Source organism: Mastacembelus armatus, chromosome 7, assembly GCF_900324485.2.
Source record: "Mastacembelus armatus chromosome 7, fMasArm1.2, whole genome shotgun sequence".
Taxonomy (NCBI): domain Eukaryota; kingdom Metazoa; phylum Chordata; class Actinopteri; order Synbranchiformes; family Mastacembelidae; genus Mastacembelus; species Mastacembelus armatus.
Genome location: NC_046639.1, coordinates 21877591 through 21904042, shown reverse-complemented (window position 1 = coordinate 21904042; position 26452 = coordinate 21877591). Strand labels below are relative to the sequence as shown.

The window sequence follows — 26452 nt, the reverse complement described above, 5'->3', positions numbered from 1 at the left end:
TTTCACCAAAGCCAAAACAACAGATGCAGAAATGTCAAATTGCTTTTCCTCCACTTGTGATCTCACAGAAAAGTTGAAAACATTCATCAAATTCCAAAAAAAACTTCACACATATTCCTTTTTCTGAATGCAAAAATCAGGAGCAGATTGTTGTGACTGTCCTTTTGCTTGCCAAACCTCAAAATGGATTTTTTAATTATTTTGAAACATCATATTTACATATTTTTTTACAATCAGTTGGCCTTTATTGCCACATTGATACATTTCTTGGAGTGTCAGTTGTGTATTGTCAAATAGGTGGAAGTGATTTGCAGCATCTGCTTGCTCATGTGCATGCATGTGCATCCTCCTGTAGATAATTCTGCATTGTGAGATACAAACACAGCATAAACCAGCTTGTTCAAATATAGCTCCAAATCAGGGAGAGCAAACTTCACAAGGTATTCTGATAGCAGAGAGAGAGCTTGTCCTTAGCTCATGTTGATCACCATAAACCCCATGTTTCGGTTTGGGGAGGGAGAAGAGGCTAAAGTGTGCTTGGACATCATGCAGCGAACAGGGGCCCACATTGAGCTGTCTCTTGCCAAAGACCAGGGCCTGTCCATCATGGTCACTGGCAAACTGAGCTCTATCATGAAGACTCGCAAGGAAATTGTAGCTCGCCTGCAGACACAGGCATCAACTACAGTCACCATCCCTATTGGGCATCATCGTTTTGCTTCAGATTCCCTACAGTCTGGCACCTGCTGACATTTCAATCATTGGGGGGCAGTCGTGACCTAATGGATAGAGAGTCGGATTTGTAACCCGAAAGTTGCGGGTTCGAGTATCAGCACCGGCAGGAATTGTTGGTGGGGTGGAGTGAACAGCCAGCGCCCTCTCCACCTTGAATTCCACGACTGAGATGAGACCCCTGAGCAAGGCACCGAACCCCCCGCAACCACACGGTGTGTGTTCACTGCTGTGTGCGCACCTTGGATGGGTTTAAATGCAGAGTGCAACTTCCAAGTATGGAAAGTCACTTTCATGTTAACATACATTTAGCACCTTAGTTTATTACTGGATTAGTAAGTTAGTGACAAATTGTCTTTTGTATTCATTTATAATAGTCATGGCTTTTTTGGATTTGGAGAACATGTGTGTTTGTTTGCTGGTATGAAAGGCAGATGCCCATGGTTCTGTTGCCATTAGAGCAGACTGCACAGCCAGATGTCTGCAAGAAGTCCACTCTGTGTCCTGTCTGCGTGTGTTTGTATGTGTGTTTGGATTTCTTGCAAAGGCTGTACACATGCCTAATACTGCACATACTCCTCGCCAACATGCACAGAAACTCACGTGTGCATATCTTTGTGTGTGTGTTTTTAGTTTAGGCAGGTCAAGGCTTTTACTAGCCCAGTCTGTTAGACAGATGTTTAAGATCCCTTTTGCACCCCCTACCCTGTCACAAACACTCACTGCCTTTCTGTCTCTTTCATATGCTCTGACAAACAAACACGCACACATATACACACTCATTAACAACCAATTAGAGAGAAGATATTGGCTCAGTGGGGGAATCTAAAGGCCAACCAGTGTTGTTCTCAGCATCCAACGCCAAGTCACAACAAATACCTGGATATAGGCCAGGGGAGTGTTAAGCATGTGTGTGGATGCACTTGTGTTTGTGTGTGTGTTGTTGACCTATTCATCCCAAGTTTGGCAATCCATTCTCATCTCCTGTCTTTATTAAAAAAAGACGCACACACACACTCAGGCTAACCCTCACATAATTAAATGCATTTTTCCACTCTGCAACTCTTGTTGTTCATTGCATCAGCCAGTGTGTCTCAGTAGTACAACTCTCACTTCAACATTATCTTTCTCACATGGGACTGATGCATGAGCTATGTTTAACATACACACACACTCACAGAAACACACACACTTGCTCATTCTCCATGGGACTGGAGCGATGTGTTTATGCCAATGTTGGATGAGGAGATGCTTGAGACATTTGGCTCTCAGGAGAGCATGTTGACAACACCCCCCCCCCCTTCTGTTTACCTCAATCACTGTCTCTGTCTTATTCTCTCTCCCTGACTCTGTGATTTTTGCAGTGTTTTCTTACATCTCTGAGTGAATGAAGCTTTGCAAAAATATCTGCTAACATTTAAGTTAATTTATGTCAATTAGACAGATGTAGATGTTTCATTCCCAATAAGCATCTGAAAACAAGGAGCGTTGGGGAAAAAGAGAGAAGTAGATACACACACCCACTCTAATTTGCACATTCACACACATACTGTTAAAAAAGGTTTTACTGGCTTAGTGATTTCAGAATAGAGGCCAAAACATGCCTGTGAATAACCTATCTGAACCCAGCATGTCTAAATTTTCATCAAAAGAGACCAAATCCGAAAGGGGCCCGAGGACCCTCATGACCTGATATGACTAAACCCAAGGCTGACTAAGTCCAGCTGACCCACAGGCACCCAAATAGAGAAACACTAACATTGAGAGCAGCTTAATGTGACATCAAAGACAGATTTTACATACCTATTGATTTTATTTATGCATTAATACAAATGCTAGTTTGCACTTGGGTATAATAAGTTTTTAAACCTGTAGTGGTTTGTGTAAATCAAGGAAGGAATAGTTGATATGATTAGCAAATAAACTCATAGTTCTGGTTATCAGATATGTTCACAAAAGCTTTTTCTATGATTTTATAGCTGACATCTGTTCTAATTCATGGGATATAATGTAACACCAACTCATTTATCTTGAAGGTTAAGTGTCAGAAATACAGATTACAGGTCACTTGCCCTCCTGTGACTCATATAATATTTGCAATATGCTACTTACATGTTCTTCCCAATGCTACATCTTCTGAAACAGTATGGTCCCTGCAGCACTTATGCTATGGCAGTTAATGGGCAATTCTTAGGGCTGAACCTGAACTCCCTCCCTCCCTCTCACTTCCTGGGTTGAGGCTCATTAGTGGCGACAAGAGCACTGTTGACCCTTAGCCTCCCCCTCTGTCTCTCCTCTCTATCTCCTCTCTTCCTTCCACTTTTTTTTCTCCCCATCTCCTCTCCATTCCCTTCATCTCACTTGCCCCACTCTTTCTCTCATTACCCCATCATCACTCACCCAGCAAGAATTTGGCAGGAGTGTGTGTGCATTGCCAGGGGCCAGCCTACGCCTGTGTACAGCAGAGGTCTTCAGCAAGGACAACATAGGGGACACTGTCCTTGTCTAACCCCCTGAAAATAGAACAAAGGTGTGTGCGTGTGTGTGTGTGCATGCATGCCTGTGTGCACGTGTGTGCGTGTGTGTGTAATAAAGCAATATACAGTGTCCTGACAATGAGCTATAGCTAGTAATAATAATAGCACGGTCAGAGGTCCAGAAGGAAGGTCCAACAGGAACAAGCTACATAGAGTTTCTAAAATCACTAATAAAAAGACAGCATGTGACCTTAAGTTAGAGACACAGTGAAGGATTATTACACTGATGTACTATTTATGTGTAGCTAAGGATTGATATGTGATTGATTAACCACTCAAATCAAGCTGTTAATATGGCATATATGTGATCTTCAAGGTCATAGATCTGTCCTGAACTAAGTGTGTTAGCAGGAAAAATGGCCAATAGCAAATTATATTTATATATATATATATATAAATTATTAAGTTTAAAAGGGGGTGGCATATCAAAATATATCCCAAATGTTAAACACTTTTACTTTTCATTTTTAACTCATTTGCTCTTCTGTATTTGTATCATTCATACATGTTGTACATTGGCCAGATGAGAAATTTAGTGTGACTGAGTGAGACAAGCTCTCATTAATGCTATTCCTTATGTTCCATACAAATTAATCCTTCACTGAACTGGCTGAACTGATCAGAGCTCAAATAACTGCCACAACAGTTCCAGTGCCATGTGTGTGATTGAAAAACCTTGTCATTGTATCAGTTGAAGAAACAAATGCAGTTCCATGTTTCCATGTTTTGGATGGTGCATACATACAGTGCTTATTGTGTTTACAAGACTTCAGCATATCATCATATTTTTTTGAGAGCTAGCCATAAAGTGTATATACAAGTCATGCAACGTTCTTTGTTTGAGGATGTACAGTGTAAATTAATGCAGAACTACTTTGTGTATGCATGAGTGTGATAATTTTAACTAAATGATTCTAACTTAAAAATGTTTAATGTATAACAATCAGTTGTTTGTTGACTGACATTAACAGTGTGTTCAAGTGATGAAAGTCTTATTTTAGTGATTGAAAAAGCTTCTCAACGTCTCCTCAATAAGTAGAGGAATGATAGAGTAGGCTGACTGTAGGAATTACATGTCTACAAGGCACACAACAGCTAGCAGATGTCAGGTCTGTGTGGGGCCACATTTGTCTACAGTGAAAACACGTCGACTGAACGCTCCACTGTGCCTCAATCTGAGCTGTTGACTCTATGGTAATGATGCAAGTCAAGCTAAACATAACAAACCATTAGCGTCCTCAGCATGCAGGCAACAGTGCTGGGAAGATGGCAATCTCACTTCTGTGTGTGTGAGCTTCACAAACACTGGGAATGCAGATTAGTTTACAAGAATGAGGCAGCCGGTATAAATAAATCCAGGCCAAATGATGCTAGTCAGAGCCACTATTTTAAACAATTTTTACTCTGGTCATGTTCCTTAAAACCTTAAAAACCTAGTTTAGACATGAAGTGGATAACAGGCTTGGTTTTTGTGGGAACAGAGCTGTAGTGGATTTGACCCGGTGTTGCCTTGGCCCAATTTGCCACATATGTACGGTGGATCTATTCTTTGTCCTATAATTTGTTCTCAGCTTAGTGGACAGACCTGTGGAACAGATTTTATTATTAGTTATTCATCTCAAGCATCAAGTGACCTGCAAATGCTTGCAACCCAAAATCATCATCGTGATAATGTTCTTAAAGGAAGGGAGGAAGGAAGGAAAGATGGTCTCATAGAGCTACAGGCATGTGAAAGAAGAAAAAAAAGAGTAACCCCCTTGGGACAGATATGATTTCCCATTGGTCAGTGTCTGTGAACACTGAAAGATAAAGAAAAGGGATGAGAGAAATATTTAAACACAGAAAAGGAAAAAAGAAAAGAGAAGACGACCTTATCAGGGAGGGGAGATGGCAGAATGAAGAAGAGACAGAAAGGCAGAGGAAATGAGTGAAAGAAATGAATAGAGGTCCGGCTCTGGTCTGTCTTTATCAGAGGAAACAAGGGGACATGTATGGCAGGGACCCAAGGCCAGGGTTCATACTGTCATTGAGCTATGGTCTCTCTCTCTCTCTCTCGTTCTCTTGCTCTCTCTCTCTCTCTCTCTCTCTCTCTCTTTCTCTTTCTCTTCTATTCTTTTCTTTCTTCCTACCCCTTTTGCCCCATCTCTCGATTTCTACTTTTCTGCACCCACTTCTCTCTTGCTCTCCATATCATTCACCTTCTCTGCTTCATATTTGCCTTACTCATGTTAACTTGCTCTTGCTTTTTCCTCCTTTCTTCCTTGCAAATTACTTGCAAAACTGTTCAAAAATTGAGATCATGTTTATGTAAATCATAAAAACCCAAAGCAGTGTATGTGTATGTGTCTCAGCCTCGCTCTGTCATTCACTCTGCCTCACTGTACAACTTTGTTCATGGAATTTAAACTTTGCTGTGCTTGTGGTTGCCTTTGTAAGTATAATAGAAGGCAGACAATGCTCGCCACAGGCATTATCTCAAACTTTTACCAACCTGGAACACTCAGCCATGTATGCACACACACATACACACATACACACACACGCACACACACACACACCCTGACAGTTTTGCTGTTTTGGAAAGGGGAGATGATGATATATAGTGACGATACATCTAGTAATGAACAGAGAAGAGTTGGCATGTTAATCTGTGTAGTGGGTGGTTTGATCGTGTGTGTGCATGCATGTGTGTATGTTCATATATTCTAGTTTTCGAGTTGTGTGTCCATGTGGTTGTATGTGTAATGCCTCACTTCAAAGGCTGCTTTTTAGTGCGCTTTCAATTTGCACAAAGAAAAACAAAGTGAAACCACAAATGCAGTGTAAGTGAAAAAATGTTTTGTAATATTTAAAAAAAAAACAAAACCAAAACAAATCTAAGATTTTCTCAGCTGAGATAGAAAGGCTGGTGTATTGAAATAATCAAAATGTGACAATGCAATGGGAAGAGAAAAAACTAGCATACATGAAGCATGTGATTTGAACATTTCTGAAGTGCCTAAAATTAGTATAACTGTACTAGAACATGCGTTCACAAAGACATTCATTCAGATTTTTTCTCTAGTATAATTTTTCACTTGTATGAATGTGCATTAGTGAAACGCCTACTTGTGTATTTTGTAGTGTCCAGCAGGTGTGTGTATGTGTGTGTGATTGCCACGGTAATACAGATTCTGTTGATTAGCTCTATTACACATGTCAGAGCCAGGGGAACTTCCTGAAGCATACATTGCTATCACAAGCTATTAATGATATGCCTATTACACACACGCGTACATGCAGTATGTTCATAAATCAGGCGTGACATATCAGGCGTGGTGATGACAGAATATCAGGGTGGCGATGTGCCTATATGAGGTACTTTGATCACGATATGCTAATTTGACCTATAATTTACTTCCTGTCATTTCTCTGTCATCTCCCCCAGTGTCCTGCTCATGTGTTTACTCTCTCCTCTTTGTTTATCTCAGCTCCATTTGATTTACTCCCTGTATTGGCTTGTCTGTTATTAAAAACTACACTGCCAAGGCTGTAAGCATAGAAATCAATGTTTAAAAAAAATAGCTGTTCTTATATTGTGTTCATTCATTCAGACCGTGCAGAGGTGCTTAATTGCTTGGCTTGACATCATGTACTATATGAAATAATCAAAGGCTCTGTAGAAACCACACATCACAGAATACTTATCTGTATATTGCATACCAGTTAGATTGTTCATTTTGTCCTTAATGTTAGAAGACAAATATCTGTCTCCTTAGTTTTCAAAGTAGTTCAAAAAAGGAGTTGAGGAGACTGAAGTTAATTTTCCCCAATGATACCCGTTAATTTCTCACCAAGTCTGCAGTGCCTTGACATCACTCCAGCACCATAAAATGTCTGGTAAGCGCTGGGGAGATTGAAAGTCTCCTCCTTCTTTAAGAATTAATGTTAGTTTAACGAGAAAAGGGATTTAAAAAGTGCTAATGGTTGAGTTAATGGCTTTCTCTCCTCCTAACCCCCTACACCCCAGCCTTTGCAGATAGACGATGATTTCTGCGGACAGGACTTCAACCAGCCTCTAGGGGGCACAACTGCCATTGAGGGCATCCCGCTTTACGTGGACAAGGACGATGGCATGACCTCTGTGGCAGCCTATGACTACCACGGACATACTGTGGCGTTCACTGGCACTCGCAGCGGTCGTGTGAAAAAGGTAGGCAGTGGAGTGTGTGTTTGTCTGTACTCTGCGTGGTCTTTAAAGTAAAAGTACTATTGCTATTGTGGTGGGAATCTCTCACATCATGGCTCACAGCTGTATTAATGATATGTAAAGGACTGCAAAAATTCAATGAACATTCAATCCTGTTTGGTGCTTTTCACAAACCACACCAGATAAGCTGTAAAAAAAAAAGTACTATAGGAGCTGTTTTGCAGATAGAAGATTTTCACCCTACAGTGACAATACAATACAATAATTCTGTCATGCAATTGTGCCTTTGTCATTGTTTGTATGCCTCTTACACTTTGTGAATGATGTGAGACATAAATTACAGTGATAACTGACATAAAACTAATAAAATGCGACTATAATGGGAATTCAAATGCACCTGCTAAAGTATAACAATTTCAGTGTGTATGTCTGTGTGTGTGTTCCATGCTCTGCAGAAAATGATTCTGGAGCAATTTTGTGTAATTTTGTTATTTTCAGTAGTCCTGGTTGTGGTATTGCTGACAAATCTTATTGCAGGCATCATCTGTGAAAATATCTATATTTTTTGTGCGAGTGTATCTTTAATGGCATATTGTGCGTTTTTGACTTAATACAGCTTTTCACTGCTTTGTCTTTGAAACATATAGCAATGAAGGAGCATATCTTTGTTGAAGACATGTAAGGCAGCAGCTGGAAATGTGGAGTTGCAAATCTTCTCTTACGATTGAAAGTTGTGCATTTGTGTTTTTCTCGGTGAGATTGTAGCCATGCTGCTAGACAAACTTTAGTTTGGGTTTTATCCTGCTGAGTATTGTTTTCGGGCCTAGTCCCGCAATTGTCAAGCACCTCAAAGTGTTTCTGAGAGGCTGAATGGTGGGTGCAGATGGTTTCTTGTATCTCTGAGTACCTCAGGTGAAAACAATTCCACGTTGTGTGTTTGTTTCCTTGTGTGCTTATTCTTGCAGTGGCAGCCTCAATCACGGGCTAGCAGCAATTTCATGTTCCGTATACACATAGCATACAGCATTTGTGTGTGCGCCTGCCAGTTTACAGTATATGTGTGTGCTCCTCTACTACCCATGTTGAGTGAGAGTGCATAGTGTGTGCCAATCAGCTGTTCCCTCATCTGAAATCCAACTGAGCTGCTTGTTTTTTGTTTTTTTTCTGCATACTGTACTCTTTTCATCAGCAGGATATCACAACGAGTGGGTCTGTGTCACCAATAATCCAGAGTGAATCAAAGATAAAATAATTGAATAATGTATACATAATACAAGACAAATAAACACAAGTTACATCCGCATTTAACTTTAAAAAGACTTGTAGGTCATATTCCCCAAAGTTGTCTCAGAGTACTTTCAAGGCAGCTCTGTTTTTTTTTTTCTTTTTAGGCACTGATGTCTTATTTGAATTGATACCAAATTTCTATGGACATCTTTGTGTTTACATTGTACATTTTGTCAGATTCTATTCAATTCTATCAATGCTGCTGTCAACTGCTTTTATATAAGCCATGATAATATGCACACACGCCACCTTACAAAGCTTCCTGTCTCTGGTGTTTTGCTAAGTGCAGTGAAACCTAGCCCAATAGTCCTTGTGCCTGACCCCTGGATTGTTTCTGTATGTGTGCAGGCAGATGAGTGTGTGTGTGTTGTCTGTGTGTGGGTGTGTTGAGTGTGTGGGGTCAGCAGATCCTGGATCATATCCCGCTGATCGGAATCCCATTTCCCCTCAGCCGGCATGTCTTCCTGTGCTCGGGGATGGATAGAGGAAGGTGAAGACAGAGGTGGAGGCTGCCAGTGTCCTCACACAGATCAATGCAGGTACTGCAGTAATATGCAGTCATCTGTATAGGCAGGATAATGGTGAGACAGGACATATAAGAGCCTTATATTTGTGGCCTGGTATGTCTTTTCTCTGACATAGGACCTAATTAGTTTCAGCTTTAAATTAGGTCTTCCCAAATAAATTGATGACTAAACTAGATTTGTACAAAACAGAATGTGGAAGGGAGGAAAGGGGCAATAGAGCTGGGATTAGAATGGAGGAGAAAAAGAGTAGGAAGCAGATGGAGAGAGAGATGGTTAAAGTCTGTGTGGTTTTATTGCTATTTATTGGGAGTTAAACTGTGCTCCTTGGCCTAATGAAATGTAAAGTGCAGTGTATTGATGTCTGCACACACACAGTCGCACACTCATTAGAATTCCTACAATGTGACTTTAGTTAAATGTGTGTTTGCCTACGTGGACATGTTTCGGCTGCTAGACTCACTCTATTGATTGATCTATGAATATGTAATCACTAGTGTAAATTTAAAACCTACACAGTCCATTGGACAAGTGTTGGAGTCGTTGTCTGTGTGTGTGTGTGTGTGTGTGTGTGTGTGTGTGTGTGTGTGTGTGTGTGTGTGTGTGTGTGTGTGTGTGTGTGTGTGTGTGTACCATGTAAAACACACCAAGGCTGACGTAACCCAGGCTACAAAACATTTCCATTACTGTTAAGTTCACTTTTTTTTTTTGATTGATCATGGAAGCAGTAACACTGTTGTATTAGTTGCCCTTGTAGAGTGCAGTTCTGCCTTATATCCATTGAGTCCTCTATTAGTTAATTCTCCTCAGTGGAACACAGCTGATTAAGCACCCCATGTCAAAATAAAGGCTCATTATATAATTTAATGATGTAGTATGCCCTTTGTTAGGATTAGGTGCTATTGCAAAGAAAAAAGTAAACTGACAAATTGCTGACACTGGATATCAAACTGCTTGATGTAGATACGACATGCAAGGTAGAACACACAGCAGGATGCGGATGTGCCTTGAGTAATTTATTGAATCAATTAGTCTGATTAAAAAAGATCATTCAGAAACTTTTTATTATAATAATAAATTGTTCCAATATATTTTCAAGTAAAAATGTCAAATTAATTAGTTAATTAGTTAATTGGTCCCAGCTTTTCAGTTGTGAGAATTTCCTTTTTTATGTAACAAATAAACTGCACATGATTTACTTTGGTACTGTTAGACGGTTTGAAGTAGATTTGGGAAGATATGATATAAATTAACCAGCAGAATAATAGATGATGAAAGTAGAAAATCGACAGTTAAAACAGTTGTGGGTTAATACAAAATACTACAATATAGTATAAAAGCAGCACTACTGTAAAAGGTCATTGTATATTTTGGTACTTTAATGACTATAGAAATTGTAGTTTGAATAAAAGGTTCACCTGCTATTGTAGCCTCTTTCAGCACTTTAGAAGACATCTAATGAAGATTCAACACAAAGCTCTGGAAAAAGCTTTAGTCTGAGTGGAATTTTAATTAAAATTTAATTGCAAATGTCTCAAATGTTTATTGTACAGTATCACAAAAAAACTGACATTATCATTAGGCACCATAAGCTGGTGGTCATACCAGTCCATTTACAACTGCAGTAGCAAAATATTAATAGTATATGAACTGAGCAGTATGCTTTATTGCTTATGAATTTAGTGTTTTATGAGTATGAGAAAAATTGTTTGTTCTCATTAAAAATACATAGCCTTGCTTATGTTATAAAAACACACTTGCTAGGTAAATAACACAAGCAAAAATTGATGCTACCCTGTTTACTTTCTAGTGCCAAAATTCTTGAAAACACTGTGTATTGAAAGCACTGCTAACTGCTTGATGTTGAGTGTTGAATGAATGACATAAGAAATTAGATTAAGAAGATGTTGTCCTAGGCTGAAGAACATATTAGACCCATGATTGCAAGATGAAAGACATGAGATAGAGGATAGCTAAGATGAAAGACAGACATTGTAGGATATAGGACATATAGTAGTAGATGTAGGAAATAGTTGTAGTACATAGGCTGCAGCCTTGTCTCATACTGTGTGTATGAGGCTATAGCTCAGCACCGTTTATATGTAATCTAGATTATTATTATTCTGTACCTCAGTACCCACATTTTTCCTTTTAGCTCCACAATATATCTATTTATACAGCAGTAAGGTGTGGGTGGGTTACTGTTTTTAACACCATGACATTGCACTGTGTGCCGTTTGCCAAAACATCCTTAAAAAATTGTCCTTAGATCTCAGCAAAAACCTGGAAATCCTTTCATTCCCCTTATTCCGTCTCTACTTTTGTCTACCTGGAAGAACAAGGCACTTTTGAAACATCAGGAAAGATGAAAAGAAACTTAACAGCCTGAAATATTTCCACAAAGAAAAAGAGCCAAGCAAGACAGACAAAGAGAAAGAGAAGAAGAGAGATTTACTCAGGGTGGTGTATAGGTGTGTGAATTTGGATGTGTGTGGTGGGTGAAGGGGGGATGGTTTCATGTCATTTCATCATTTCCCTGCTAGCAGCAAATCCAATTACTTTTCCCTTTGCTTTCTATCTTGGAAGATAGCCTGAGTGACAGGGCCGATTGAAGTACAGCACTACTGAGGTAACTGTGCCAACCAGTTGATTGACATAATGTTGGCACTTCACTGTCTTAAGACAAGGAGACAAGTGAGACTGGTTAGACTTCAGGGCTTCTCAGAGCTGAGGTGAACCACAAGTTCACCTGCCCCGCTCCTTCGAAGTACACCCCTCCCACACAGACCTGATCTAATTAACTCTTGGGAAAGATGCTCCGTGTGCTCCTTTGCTTCTTCGTGTAGTGACATCCTGTCAACCCTAGCAGTTCCATCTAAGTGAGATTCCTCCCCTAAACCTTTTAGATAGCTTTGTTTAAATAGAGGTGTAAAGCCCAAATCATTCACAAACAGTCCTAAAGATGAAATTCATTTTTATTGCTTTGATGCTAATCACCTTTTGACCTCTCAGATTTCTCTTGCAACTCTTTATAGTGATCTGACACCTGTTGGGAATCACTGGACTCCATATCACCCAGCAACCATCAAAATCCTACACAGGATAATAAAGTAATAATGAACCCTGATATATAGACATATCAGTGGTAACATGAAGCTTTATGTAGATGATCCAGTACATTTGCTGATAATGCTTAAGAAGCTGACTGCAGAGTTTCCTTTCTATCTTTTTCATATTACTGCATTTTATTCAAATAACTTGTTTTATTTCTGGTTAGTGTTTTTCAGAGAAAGTAATTATTAGAGAAAAGCCAGTAAAGTGAAGAGAATGTTTAGGACTTGTAAATCAATTCGGGAAACTGTATATTCAGTTTATGACCCGCTGGAGGGTCCTACCCTTGAGTTGGGAACCAGTTGTCTAAGCAGCATACAAGCTTTTGGAATCCCAGTGGGCCCATATCAACCAGCAAGTGAATGATAGTGTCATAGATGGTATCTTATATTGCTAGAGTTTTTCCATGCATGTATTGGCTTTGTACGCTAAGCAGTAAAACTAGCTGTCAGAATGATTAAGCCTAATCAGGAAACATGGGATGGAGGGTAATTTAGCATGTGAATGCTAATTAGCACTAGCATTTAGACTGGCAGATGATGATTGAAGCAGCGCATCGACTGCTCAGCCTGGTTAAATGGCAAAAACACCAGGCTGGTAGAGATGATTGATAATCTTGGGTCGGGCTGCTGTCTGTTTCTGTTTGTGTGTGAGTGTGTGTGGACTGTAGTTTCTCTTCTCTCCAGTGCAAACTCATAATGAGCAGATGAGTGCAACACCTGAACACACTAATTCCATCTTTATTTCATTAACTAGAAGTTAGTGGAATAATGTCCTATTAGTTTCTCAGAGTGTGTCCCATAAGGTCTAAGTGCACAAACACACACTTACATCGCACCCATACATTTCCACACATTCAATACGCACAGACGCTAACACACATGGTTAAAAGCATGATCTGATACTTTACTGAACTGCAGTTTGGCATTCACACTTAATGTGTATCTGTACTTGCTCATATGTGAACATTTTTATGAAACTATACCCATCAATGTCTTGATGGAGATGCGTCTTCTTTGTTTACTGTATAATTGTGTATAAATGAATGTGTTTAGCTACTGTAAGAGTCTGCTGAGAGAAGACTAGTGTGTAAATCATGCAGAGATAATATTACTGCTGTCAGCGATGCTAGTTTTTAACTTAGTTATCATTCTGTTCTTTCCACTTGTACTTCCTTGCATTCCCTGTCCTCTGGTCTTACAGTTTTCCTGTCTAGAACCCCAACCCCTCCCCCACCACTCCCCTTCATTCTCTCTTATATGTCACCTTCAACTTTCTCTTTCCAAACTGAGCTGGGCTAGATGCCCACGAATCTGCCACCCTTGAGAATTTCCCACCTCGTGTGTGTGTGTGTGTGTGTGTGTGTGTGTGTGTGTGTGTGTGTGTGTGTGTGTGTGTGTGTGTGTGTGTGTGTGTGTGTGTGTGTGTGTGTGTGTATCTGTGTGGAGAACTGTCCTTCTCTCCTCTGCTCCTCATCCCCTCTCTCCTCTACTTCATTCTCCCTAATTCCTCTATCCATTAGTACATTAGTACAGCAGCCTGTAAAAACCTGCTGTCTCCTTTCATGAAAGAGTCATAGAGGGACACACAGAGAGACACAATGACACGTAAGACATTGTAAATTATCCTATTGTGCATCTGCATAAAAAATTCAATTTGTGCATTTGAAGATATGGGTGACAAAGTGGAAAGTATCTGGAAAAAAGTTAGTGTAATGGGATAGCTGTGTGCATGTGGATGTGTGTATACTCATTTGTGTCTGCAAAAGATCCTAGTACTCTTTAGTACTAGGATTTTTTTGGTGGGTCAGCCTGTTAAAATAAGCTCCATGAACCAACTTACGCCCTTAACATTAATTAAACAATAACCTAAGCTTGCTGCACCATCACTTACTTAACGCATCCAGATTGTATTTAACCAGGGATCGCATGATGACTGATCTGAGGTCATCTACCATTGTGTGCAGTGTACGGTCCCATTCAGTTGTGAAGAGCAGCTCCCACTTGTTGATGTAATGCAAAGTGACACAAATCATGGTGGCAAATTAAACATCAACAAATTTATGCTGGTTCATGATTTTCTTTTCAGTTTTATTTTTTTATTATTATTTTTTGTGTTATTCTTGTGTTGTTGTTATCTGCTGCTGGCCTACATTCAGCTCATTTTTTTTTCTACGCCTGTATCTATGAATTTGTACTCGTTGCACAAGATTTTTGCTGGTTACCCATTGGCAGCCTGGTTGGTACCAACCCAATTCAGGAAATATTTGGACAAAGTTTTTAACTGGCCAAAATTGTTTCTAAGCATTCAGAACATTTTCAAATAAGTAAACATGATTATACTGTATATGAATGAATATATATATATAGTCAGTACAAAAACATCTTTATCTTACATGTGAAATTTTATTTTCATTTGAAGACGTAGTTTCTTTTTTTACTGCCACTGCCAAATTTGCAGAAACACAATAGAGTGAAAATGATTCTCGCTTTGACATGTTAAAATTTCACCTTTAAACTTATCAGCATTTGTACTCCCCAGTTATGTACTGTATGTACTGTATATTAGCAAGGGCCAAATGGACAGTAGGTATAGAAGAAAAAAAAGGATTGGTACTGTGTCAGATGGGGAAGGAGCGATACAGAAATAGTCCTTTAGCACTGACAGAGTGATCTGAATTACAAGAGCAAGATCTCTGCCACCTCTGGGACAGAGGCTGATATGATACTGTTCTGCATCACTTATTAGAAGCAGCCGCAGCTAATGTGCTATTGTGGTTGTAGGTTCAATTCCCAGGTGGGCTATCACTTCATATGTATTACCCCCTGTGTCCTTGAGCTGGGCATTATCTCAGCGGTCCCTCTGGAGAAATATGGCTCAGTGTTAATGGATGAACGATGTGCATGGAGAGCTAGATGGATATATTAGTGAGCTAATGAATCTTTGATAAGTAGGAAGGCTTTGTGTGTGTCAAGAGACAAAAGGAAAGATCACAGCTAAACCTATCAACTGTGAGATGGCTTTAATTTACATAAAAAAAAACATTGAGGAGTCTGGCATTTGCATTGCTATCATGAAATAGAGTGATGTGCTAGTTGATCCATTTGGGGAAAAAATGGACATACGTGGATCAAATATAGCTGCTATAAAATGAATTTCAAATAAATGAATAAATTTTGATTAGCTGGGTTGGAGATTAAAAGGTTTGCAGGTTAGTTGAGTTTACTACTAACATATAGCCCCTATATATTACACATTAGATTAGATTTATCTATGACCACGTTCCAGTAGATTGTGTAACTTAAAGCTGCCAGTTGTATTAGGAGTTTTCAGTTGCCCAAGGAACAAAGTGGTATTAGTTTGCAGCCATGCACTGTTTTACTATCAAATGCCTAAAAACTTGCTACAGAAGGGATTTTGCAGCACTTCTAAATTGTACAACTGTTTTCACAGGCAGAGTAGTACTCCTTATGCGTAAACAGGTCAGCCACTTTCAATCACAGTACACATCTAGCACTTGGAGTTGTTTCTAGCCATGTGACGAATGTTAGACCTTGTTAGTCTCCAGAAACTCTAGCACTAAATATTTGTTTTTTCAGATATATACATTTTCAGATTCTCCAAAATATTCACCAGCTAGTTGCTACCTTTTTCTTCACTGCCTTTTCACTATTTAAGTTCTGATGGAGACATAAAGCATCCACCACACATAAATTAACCAAGGGCAACACTTCTTGCTTATATATACATATACACTATAATCTTCTTGCTTAGTATTTTGTATTTTTGCTTATCTCCTCCACTGCCTTCCAGGAAGGGCTTTCCTCTCTGTAATGTAATTTACATGTGGCTACAGTATGAATGCAGCATATTGTGACCATGCAAGAAAAATGCGTATTGTAATCATGAGAGAAAAATTTGCAAGAAGAACAAACCTAGCGTTCACCTTTAACTCCAGAAATCCAGCTCCGTAAGAAATGGCACAGAGTCCTGCTGCATGTACAAGTCCACAAGCCCAGACAGACAGACACACACATATATGCAGACATTCACCAATCAGCCAGCAATGCAGTCAGACAGCTGTTGTGCTGATGACCAGTGTCAGGTGCCAGTGGCCTGATTCAAGCTGGCTAACCTCCTCACGTCACAACATGTGTCTGCACAGATACAGGAGGTGATGGGTGGACATGTGTCTCTGTATCTGGCATGCATGTGGACAACAACTGGCATGTTGGGGTTAGCTATGTGCCTGCTGATGGGGTGTGTATAAATTCATTTGCGTATATGCAGGTTTGCTTGCAACACTAATCCTTGGTGCGTTTTACTGCACTCTAGGTAGCCACAGACACAGCTTAACCATATGTGTGTTTGACAACCATCAGTATTAACTTCAAGGGAAAGATGCTGCCTGGATGGGTGTGTCTTTATCGCTGATTAGAGGGCAGCAGAATCATATAAGTGTGTGTTTGTGTTTGTTATGGTAATTTCTTTCACATCTAGGGAAAGATGCAGCCTCTGTGGGTGTATGTTTGTGTGTGTGTGTACACATATGCATCTGATTAGAGGGCATATATGGGAAGGGACACAGACTGGTGTGTGTGTGCAATACACTGTGTGTGTGTGTGTGTGTGTGTGCGTGTGTGTGTGTGTGTGTGTGTGTGTAATACACTGTAGACAAAATGTATTTTTGCTTTAATTGTGTGCACATGTGTGTATGACTGTCTGGAAGGTGCTTAGATTATAGAGAATCTCACACTGTGTGCGTTCGTTCATCTTCTTCAGTGTGTGCTATGTTTAGAGTAAGCAATAGTGTGTGTTTATATATTACAACAGCTTTCTTCATTTAAAATGGAAGCTGCCCACCTGATGCCAGGGCAGCTGCCACACACAGCCCAGTACACGTGCACACACACACACACACCAATGGTGGTGATTTTTTTTTTTCTTTTTGTGTGTGTATGTTTTGTGTGTGTTTGCTGTAAAGTGGAAGAGAAAGGGGCAGCTGCAGTACAAAGCCCTCATCAACTGTTCCTCTAGACTGCCCCATCTGTCTATCCATTAATACACACACACACACACACACACACACACACACACACACTCACACACACACACACTAATGCATACACATGGTCCTTCTGTTGTCTCAGACACACATGCTATATTGCACATTCAGTGGCGTTTATCACATCAATGATATGTATTTCCTGATGTTTTATGTTAGGGAAATGTGTGTGTCAACTGTCTGACACATGAAGTGGCATTTCTGTTTTAATAAAATTATAGAGTTACGGTGGGAGCAATTGTACTATGTACTTTATTAATTATCTTTTCATCTATGAGTGACAAATTAAAGGAAAATCCATTACAAAGTATAGCATTAGGGTGGGAAGACAAAGATGTTTATAGCTCCGAACTGCTGCGCTTAAAGGTGTTATAGACAGGAGGACATGACATTGCTTAAATATGGGCATAGCAACACATTTGCAGAAGCTATTTCAATATCCAGCAAGTAGTTCTGATGAAGTATACTGGCACCTTTAGGCTTGTTAACCTTTAAATGTTGCTATCATAGACAATGAACCAAAGGAAAGCTCTGCCAGCACTCTTGCCATCCTCTGTCTGAAAATCAGTTTTATTCTCCACAGTTAAAATCTCCTCCACTCTGCTGTGTGTTCTGTAAATCATGAACACTTGTTTAATCCAGTGTTGTTTTTGCTCAGTCATTGTCCTAACCTTGGTTTCTGTGTGTATGTGTTTTAGCCTAACTAAGAGCCAGCTTGTCAGCCAGACACAAGGACATCAGGTCATGGCTCAGCACCAATATGTTAATGAGTGAGCGAGATACTGAGAGTTGGTGAGGGTCAAGGGGATATAATGAAATAGAAAATAAGAAGGTTGAGTGGGAGAGACAGTGCATGTGTCAGAGAGAGTCAGAGCATTGGCCTTGAAGATGTTTTTGATATTGATTGGCTACTCTCAAGAAGCTTCCTGATTTCTGATTTGGACACTTGTGAACATTGTGATTGCAGTGAGAACATCTAACATCTTGAGTGGCCTCTGCAATCAAGGACAATGACCCTTCAGTTCATGTATGCTTGCTCTCTCACCCCCACACTCTCTCACACGTACTTGCATACCTAAAGTTTTGTGTAAGAATCTTTTTGTTTTAGCTGTTTTTATAGTTTATTGGTGTGTCCAGTTCAAATTAGTACATTTAAATTGTTCCTTCAACACCTTATTTGTTAACACTGACATAACCCACTGCAGATTTGTGAACAGTTTGCCGTGCCGTGTAAAAATGCAAGTTAAAGCTCTAACACATGAAGAAGAAGCCATATATGAACATGATCTAGAAACACTGACATATTCTCTAGGCCAGTAAAATGGTCTGTGGCAAAGTGGAAAACTGTGGTCAGACGAATGACAATTTGACATTCGTTTTGGCAACCATAGATGCTGCGTCCTCCTGGGAGGAGGGACCTTGTTATCAAGGGCTCACCTCAAAAGCATGCAACTCTGATGGTATAGGGCTGCATTAGTGCCTATGGAATGGACAGTTAACCTAGGTGCTCATTGTGTGTGTGTGTGTGTGTGTGTGTCTTACAGTCTTCTGTACTATTTTGTAATGCATGTTACTGAAACTTTGGCAAAGTGAGATATTTTGTTACACGTCAATATATTACCTCAAAACTGTTCCTCCTTCTATGTAAATGTTTTTTTTATATATATATTCCACGACTTCCTGTAGCATCATCTATGTTGTGCTAACCATGTTTTATTTTTCTCTTTTATTAAGAATTATTTCATCTAATCAAATATGTGCGTGCACAGGGCAGGATAAAAATAAGCAACTGTAGTTGAAACCACAACACTGAACCAGAACCATTGGTCGATGAGCCAGAGCAGCAAGGTTAATCCATCAGATTACAGCAGATTACAATACACTGGGGAATAGCTGAATGGAAGATTATAGCAGAGAGTTGAGGGGTAGAATAATGGATGGATAGTGGAGAGTGACAGAAGTTAAGGGATCAAGTATAGATAAAGGAGTTAGTGTTTGTGCTTATTTTGTTTATGCACTCATCCATTGTGTACCACACAATGTCCTAGCAAAATGTTATCAGCTGATAAACTACTCTAAAATATGTTTCATTCACAGTTGTAACATATTGTTATGCTCCCAGTCTATTATTTGCTGAAACTAAACAAGAAGGCAAATTTATCATCAACTGACAAACTTTTCTGCCTTGAGAAAGCTAATGAACAGTTAATGGCATTTGAGGTTTTATAATTGTATATATCAAATTATAATTAAGTAATCTGTAAATTTTGCAAAGTAACAAAGGATGCATATGAATGTTTTCTAATTTGATGACCATATCAGCAGGATGAGGTCCTTTCTCAGTGTGTCTTTTACAAAAATGATTCATTTGACTGATTTCTGATTTGCTGTCATTCTTAAGCTTAGGTGTAAAATTGACTTTATTAAAGCCAGAGACTGTGGTCAGAGTAAGACTATAGCCATGTTTTTATAAGCATAGTTTCATTCAAACTGTGAGTCTACACATTCTGCACTCTGACCCGGTGTCACAGTGTTTAATCCATGAGCTAGTCACGCCAGAGTGAAACGGGACAATGAGACCTTTGAGACCACCTGACCAGGTCTGTGAACCACACAGCCACATACATTAAGCACCACAACATATGACTTAGTCAGAGTTCTCCTAGGGGTCTCGATTGGAATCGTATAGCTTGGTAATAACAAATCTGGTTTTACAAAGACATGTAAATATGCAGCATTTGATACTACTCCATGTAATAGGTTTGAAATGTACATGATGAGGATGCAGAAATTACTTGCCTTCATGGTGGCCTAGAGCAGACATAGCACATGAAGCACAACAGTATAGTAATTTATGGTCAATTAAACAATAGTAAAAAATACAGTATTCATCATTATCCTCATGGGGACCACTTGGTCCCTACTCATGCAGGAACCCCGTAGGAAAATCACTGGACAGGAGATTGTATCACTGTAATCACATTAGAATATGTTCAGGCTAGTTTCTTCACACAGCAGAAACATTGAAAATAACAAATTTTATATTTATAAAACACACACGTAACATGCTTTCATATAGCTGTGTTTAGCTATATGGACAATTTAGCTTTTAGCTGCTTTTTACGTGATGTAATTTGTAGCATGAAGATGGCAGATCTTATACACAGCATTTCTTAGTGTGGAAAACAAAGTGAAAAGGTTAAGTCAGATGAACAGACTCAGGGGAGAGATTAGAGATGAGAGAACTCTCCATGTCCTCTTGTATCAGTCCAAACTGCCTGCCTGTCTGCCAGGAGTCTTGCTGTCTTTCTTTCTTTCTTTTTCTTTGTCTGTCTACCTCTCTCTGCCAGACAAATGACACAACGTGGAGAGAGAGATTATGAAATAGAGATGCAAGAACATGGAGGAATAAGAGATTCTTGGACAACATGGGTGTCTTAACTTTGGTTTCTGTGCTTGTGTGCATATTCGTATGCATTGATGGATAAAACATTTAGGTATGTTTTGTGGACCGAACTGTGTGACCACCTAAACATTACACCAATATGCGATCATTGAGCATTAACCTGCTGCTGTAACAGCCACGTCATCTCTGAAAGCTTTCCAGAAGAGAGTTTGTCAGCCGGATTGTATAGCTACAGTGTTGTGCAATTTTCATTTGTGTTTATAATTTATAAATACTTTATATGAATGTGCCTTGTGCCTGACCAATAAGTGCTGCAGGTTACCCAGCTATCCCTGGGCTTAATAATGTTTTGCAATGTATTAAGGTTGCTTACTTTTAATAGTGTACATCAGCATGCATGTGTTACACAGCTAACGTCTTCCGATGGATTGCCTCAAAATGTTTTAACAGCCCAACTAAAGGCCAATCAGCAAACAGGAAAAGTTTATCAATATTCATAAAGTATCTTGAGAGGAACAAAAGCACTGAGTTTATAATAAAGTGACAAGTAAAAGAGATGAAATAGAAATATGTTAATAGATCAGTATAAATATCTTTCCATCATAATAATGCTGTAGATATGCAAAATATGTTTTGCAAGACAGAAATTGAAACTTTAACACAGTAACAACTTAATGAATGCCAATTATAGGTGCATGTAAGTTTTTCTTGCATTCCATGAGATTTGAGTGTAGATAGCTTTGTATTTTTATTCTGTCTGTAGCTCATGATAACATGGGGCAGCTTTGTGATAAATGATAATAAAAAGTATACCCACTGTTTATTAGGATACTGTTAATTAGCTCAGTAAATTATTAATTAAATGTTTGTTAGACCATCTGTATTTTCTCTCTCATTTGGCAGCAACAAGAACTTTACTGTACCTCTAATAATTAGTAAGTATATCGCTTATTCATCGTAGTTTTATTCATAAAAAAGAGTCAGGATATAAAATAAATGGATTATTTGTTCATTTTTCTTATTGACTCTAGAGCAATTGCTGGCTATTTTTAAAAGGTCCACATACAGTAATCCTCTCCACACCTTTTTCTAGCCCCACCTTAATGGATGGAATCTGCAGCTTCTTGGTCATTTATAGCTGTCCTACAAAGATATTATAGATTTCTTCTTATTGTCACTGCAAAAACTCAATGTCCTTGTAAGTTTCACAGTTTCATCTCATGTCAGCTTATGGTTCTGTCCTTGTTGCATGTAATAGTTTTCAGGACTGGAAACCCAGTTTTGAACTATGTGATAAAGATATTAATTATACAAAATAACCAGCGAAGTCAGGTAATACACAGAGGATCAGACCAAAGTAGAACTTGCTTGGTGACTCAGGCCACTGTATGTTTAGGTTTGAATATACAGTACTGCAACTACACAACTATAGACTCCAGCACAATTATTTTACAAAATTGCTTAAGGATATATTTTTTTTTATTAAATACCCCCTCCCCTTCTTTGTATTTCATCATCTGTTTAGACAGCAAAGCACAAGAACAGGGGAAATGTTGCTTTGACTACTTGGCATCAAGCGGGATGGGAGCCTATGGGGGACGTGTGTGTGTGTGTGTGTGTGTGTGTGTGTTCTCTTTCCTTTATTGTTTATTTGGCTTTGGATTGAACCAGCAATCTTCACTGTTGCTCCCAGGTCAGCCATTGTGAGTTGTTTACTTCTGCGAAGAGAAAGTAACACTTTGAAACATTTTAGATCGTCAGTCAGCCTGAGGGCAAAAGTCTGTAGAGTGGGTTCAAAAGGCAAAAAGCTTCACTTTGGAGCTTGCAGGGAGCTGGGAACACTGAGGTCAAAGGTCAGCAGAGAGGAAGTTTAATAAAGAAAGAAAGGGAGGCTGAGATGGGTTAGAGGGAGTGCTTTTGATTGATTGTTTCCTGTCTGTGCCCAAGTCTGCTCTCGCCTTTCTCCCATAGTTTTCTACTGCCTGGTTACTCTGCCCACTGTAGGTAGCCATTGCACTATGCAAAATATAAAGAAAGACTCAACAGACATTTGTAACAGTCAAACTGAGGTGATAAATTTGACTCTAAAACATTTGCTGCATGGAACAGTTATGAAATGCTCATAGTAACAAAATTATACCATCATTTGTGATTTGTATGTGTGTAGTTTTGGTAAAACCTATGTCTCTGTCCTTTCCTTTTTCTGTCTCCCCTGGAGTAAAGTGGCTATTCATCACATTCTTTTGTTTAACCTTCTAATTGGAAGACTTCTGGCAGGCATGCACAGTCCTTTATGGCATCACAAGTCTGATCTCTCTCTCTCTCTCTCGCTCTCATACACACACATGCACGTTCAACACCACAGTCTCCCACAATGGCTGTGAGAAAGGAACAAAAAGACACAAGACAAAAAAAAAATCAAATTATCAGCTACATTTAATTACCCACAACTAGACAGACACAATAATGGTTCTAAATCCAGATTTGTCTGCGCATGAAAGAGACTGAGAACAAGAGAATTTAGTCAGACTGAGGTTCTCTCTCGCCTTCATTTCTTTGCAGCAGGGAGTGGATTTTTTCTTCCTTTTTTGAAGACATTGCTGCAGCGTGATGACAGCTTATCGGATTAGGGATCACTGGATAATAAATACCCTTGTTTGATTTCTCCACCCATACTTTTTAAACATGATTACTGCTTACTGTTACCGCCAACATCACATTATAGCATGCTGTACAGCAGCACAGATATTTGCATAATGTTTATAGAGATGGTAAGAAGTGATGGCTGCCAAGGGTAAGGATGCTGAGGAATTCATTGAGCCATCACTCCCCTCAATCTCTCTTCATCTTTAGCATTTTTGTTGCTGTTCTCTCTTGACCTTGTTACCACTTGGAGCTGCTGTTGCTGCTTCTCTACAGGGTTTTGTAGTGCATGCTGACTGCCCTACTTGTGCACATCTACTCCCACCTCCAATTTTTGGATTCATGTCCAGGTTGGCAAAATATCTGGGTTCACTTAACTCTGAAGCTAATGAATCTCCTTCTGAATTTTTTTACTTTCCCTGTTTAGCAAATGCCATTTTTAGTTATAACTGACTTTCATGTTTGCCAATTGAAAAGACACACGGCATTAATGACAAATTATATGAGCCCTAGCCAATAAACATTAATTCCATTACAAAAAAAAAAAACTTGATAAAAGGCCAGAATGAAACTTGGCTTTTGGTCTGGTCAGTGTGTTTTTTGCAAACCGGCGTCTGCACTTAGCCAAAGATCATTTGTTAGAGGAAGATACATCATTCTAATACATCTGTATGATTGCAAAGGGTGTTTGTGTAGTGTGTACAAGATCATGCAGATTTCACTTCTGTGTACTTCTATGTGTGTACGTGTAAACTGGGCTAGCTCCACTTTACTCTAGATCAGTGTGTCTGGATTAACAGAGGCCTTTAACTCACCGAGCAGCTACTGAAGCTATCAGTGTTTCTGCTGAACCACAGTGACACTCACCAGATGCCTCCACTATTTGTGTGTGCGCTACATGCATGTGTGCCTCGACAAATATGTATTATCAGTGTGTGAACGCATATCTATATACTACAGGACATATAAACTACGTGTGTGGGTGGGTGGCATGGTGTGTGTGGGTGGGTGGCATGGTGTGTGTGTGTGTGTGTGTGTGTGTGTGTGTGTTGGGTGGGTGGGTGGGTGTGTTCGGCCACTTTCTAAACTTGTGACCTTGTGGTGAACTTCACTCCATTCTAATTCACTGAGCATCACAGAGAGCCTGTTAACAGCATTAGCTAATTACAGCTGGAATGCTTGTTGGCTCTTTCCCCACAGCTCTCATGCACATGCAAGGGTGCACATGCGACGTTACCCAGCATGACTCTAAGGCAACACTGTCTAGACGAACATCACCGTGATAGCTGTTTTTCAGGACAAACAGAAAGCTTTTAAAGTCTGTTGTGTTGGCACAATTGGTGAGTAGTGATGTCCAAATTTAAAACCATGGTGTAGCCTTACAATTAATGTTGGCTGAAGTGTTTGGCTCTTTTTTTACTACCTTAGTTTCTTAAAAGATATTTGAAGCTCTAATCTGTTTTGAAAAAGGAGACTTTAGATTGACAAAAACTTTAGATTGATAAAAAGTCCAGTGAAATTAGTCTGCTTAACATTGTATTGCTTTGCCAAGACACTTCTTTCCTGTCATGCCAGTAATCATTTTTGATTTGAAGAGAAGAAAACTAAAAGAAGACAGAGAGAAGAGTATTATGATGATGAGAGGGATATAAAATACAGGGAGAGAGAGACCAGCACAAAAGAAGGCAGACAGAGAGGAATTCAAAAAGAGAGAGAGAGGGATGTTGTCATCATCCTCAGGGAGACAAAGGTCGCCATTGTCATTCAGTTCTTGTACTGTATTTTGTTTTGATGTCCAGTGTTTTGGGCTTTTTGCCTGTGCCATATGCCATAATATGTCTGTACGAGTATGTGTGTTTACAAGGGTGTCAACACACTAGGCTGGGAATCACCATGGCAACCATCGCCTGCAGTGTTTGAGGTGTATCGGCTGTGCGGCTTTTTTTCAAAGCGCAAAATAGTGGCAACGCGTTATTAGATAAATTTTCATTTTCATTTAAATGTCCATGTCTAGACAGGTGAGGGACTTTCCAAACCTTTCATAAAGTTGGAAGAACACGTGTTTAAAAGATATTTGAATGCTGCATGACTGAGTTCTTCTTTCAAGGATAGGTTCATTTTTTTTGTCTATTGAATTTTGTACGTTTGATGTGACTGTTCCTTTTTGTTATTAGAAATCATTCGTGTCAAATGTCAGCAAAACACAGAAAATTAAGTTTATACTAACTGAATTTTAGCTGAATTTAAAATGCATTTTTGCACACAAAGACTCTAAATTTGTCCCCTGTTCCCCATAAATTCCATTAGAAAGGGATTTCTTCATCCTCAGTATGGTCAGGATGAGTAATTGTAGGGACCAGAAACTATTTCAATGTACATGATGGCACGTGATTATTGATGAGAGAAAACTAGTGAATTAAGGAGCCTAACCCAACCCATGAGAAATATGAACATATGACCGTATTTCTGCGTTCAGGCTACCCTTGGCTCAAAGCTTTGAATTGAGTTCAGGTGTAATTTTTAACAGAAGATGTAGCAAGGTGCAGAACTTTTGATCAGTAAGCCTTTGTCGGTGCTAGAGCTTTGTGCTCGCCTTGGTGTGTCAGGGCTTTATCAGAAGGAGAGGGCTTAAACATCACAGCTGGAGATGCCCTCAGCCTAGTTTCACTATCTCTAGTGGAAATATAATCTGTTCAGTTCTTTCACAACAAGGGAAACAACATTTCCACTGCAGAAAATACGAGAAATGCAATTTTCTATGGATTTGACAGTTAGCACGACCAAGCACCACATGTGACAGATATCTCTCTGGTGAAACATACTGTCGACTTATTGACTCTACTGACATCTCTCTCTTGCTTTCACTCAGTGTGCTTACTGCCTTCTGAACTATACACATTGATGGATGTTTTCTTCAAGTGTTTGCGTTGGTTGACTGAGTTTACTTGATGAATTAAA

The 26452-nt window shown here is 39.4% G+C and overlaps 1 protein-coding gene across 3 annotated transcripts in view; it reads left to right on the top strand.

Annotated features, from left to right (window-relative positions):
- Positions 1 to 26452, top strand: part of LOC113145505 (plexin-A1-like) — a 206197-nt gene that overhangs the window by 43291 nt on the left and 136454 nt on the right. For all 3 annotated transcript variants that reach the window (XM_026332319.1, XM_026332321.1, XM_026332320.1), the window contains one exon: positions 7279 to 7461. In XM_026332319.1, coding sequence (XP_026188104.1) covers positions 7279 to 7461 — 183 coding nt within the window. The remainder of the gene's footprint in view (positions 1 to 7278; positions 7462 to 26452) is intronic.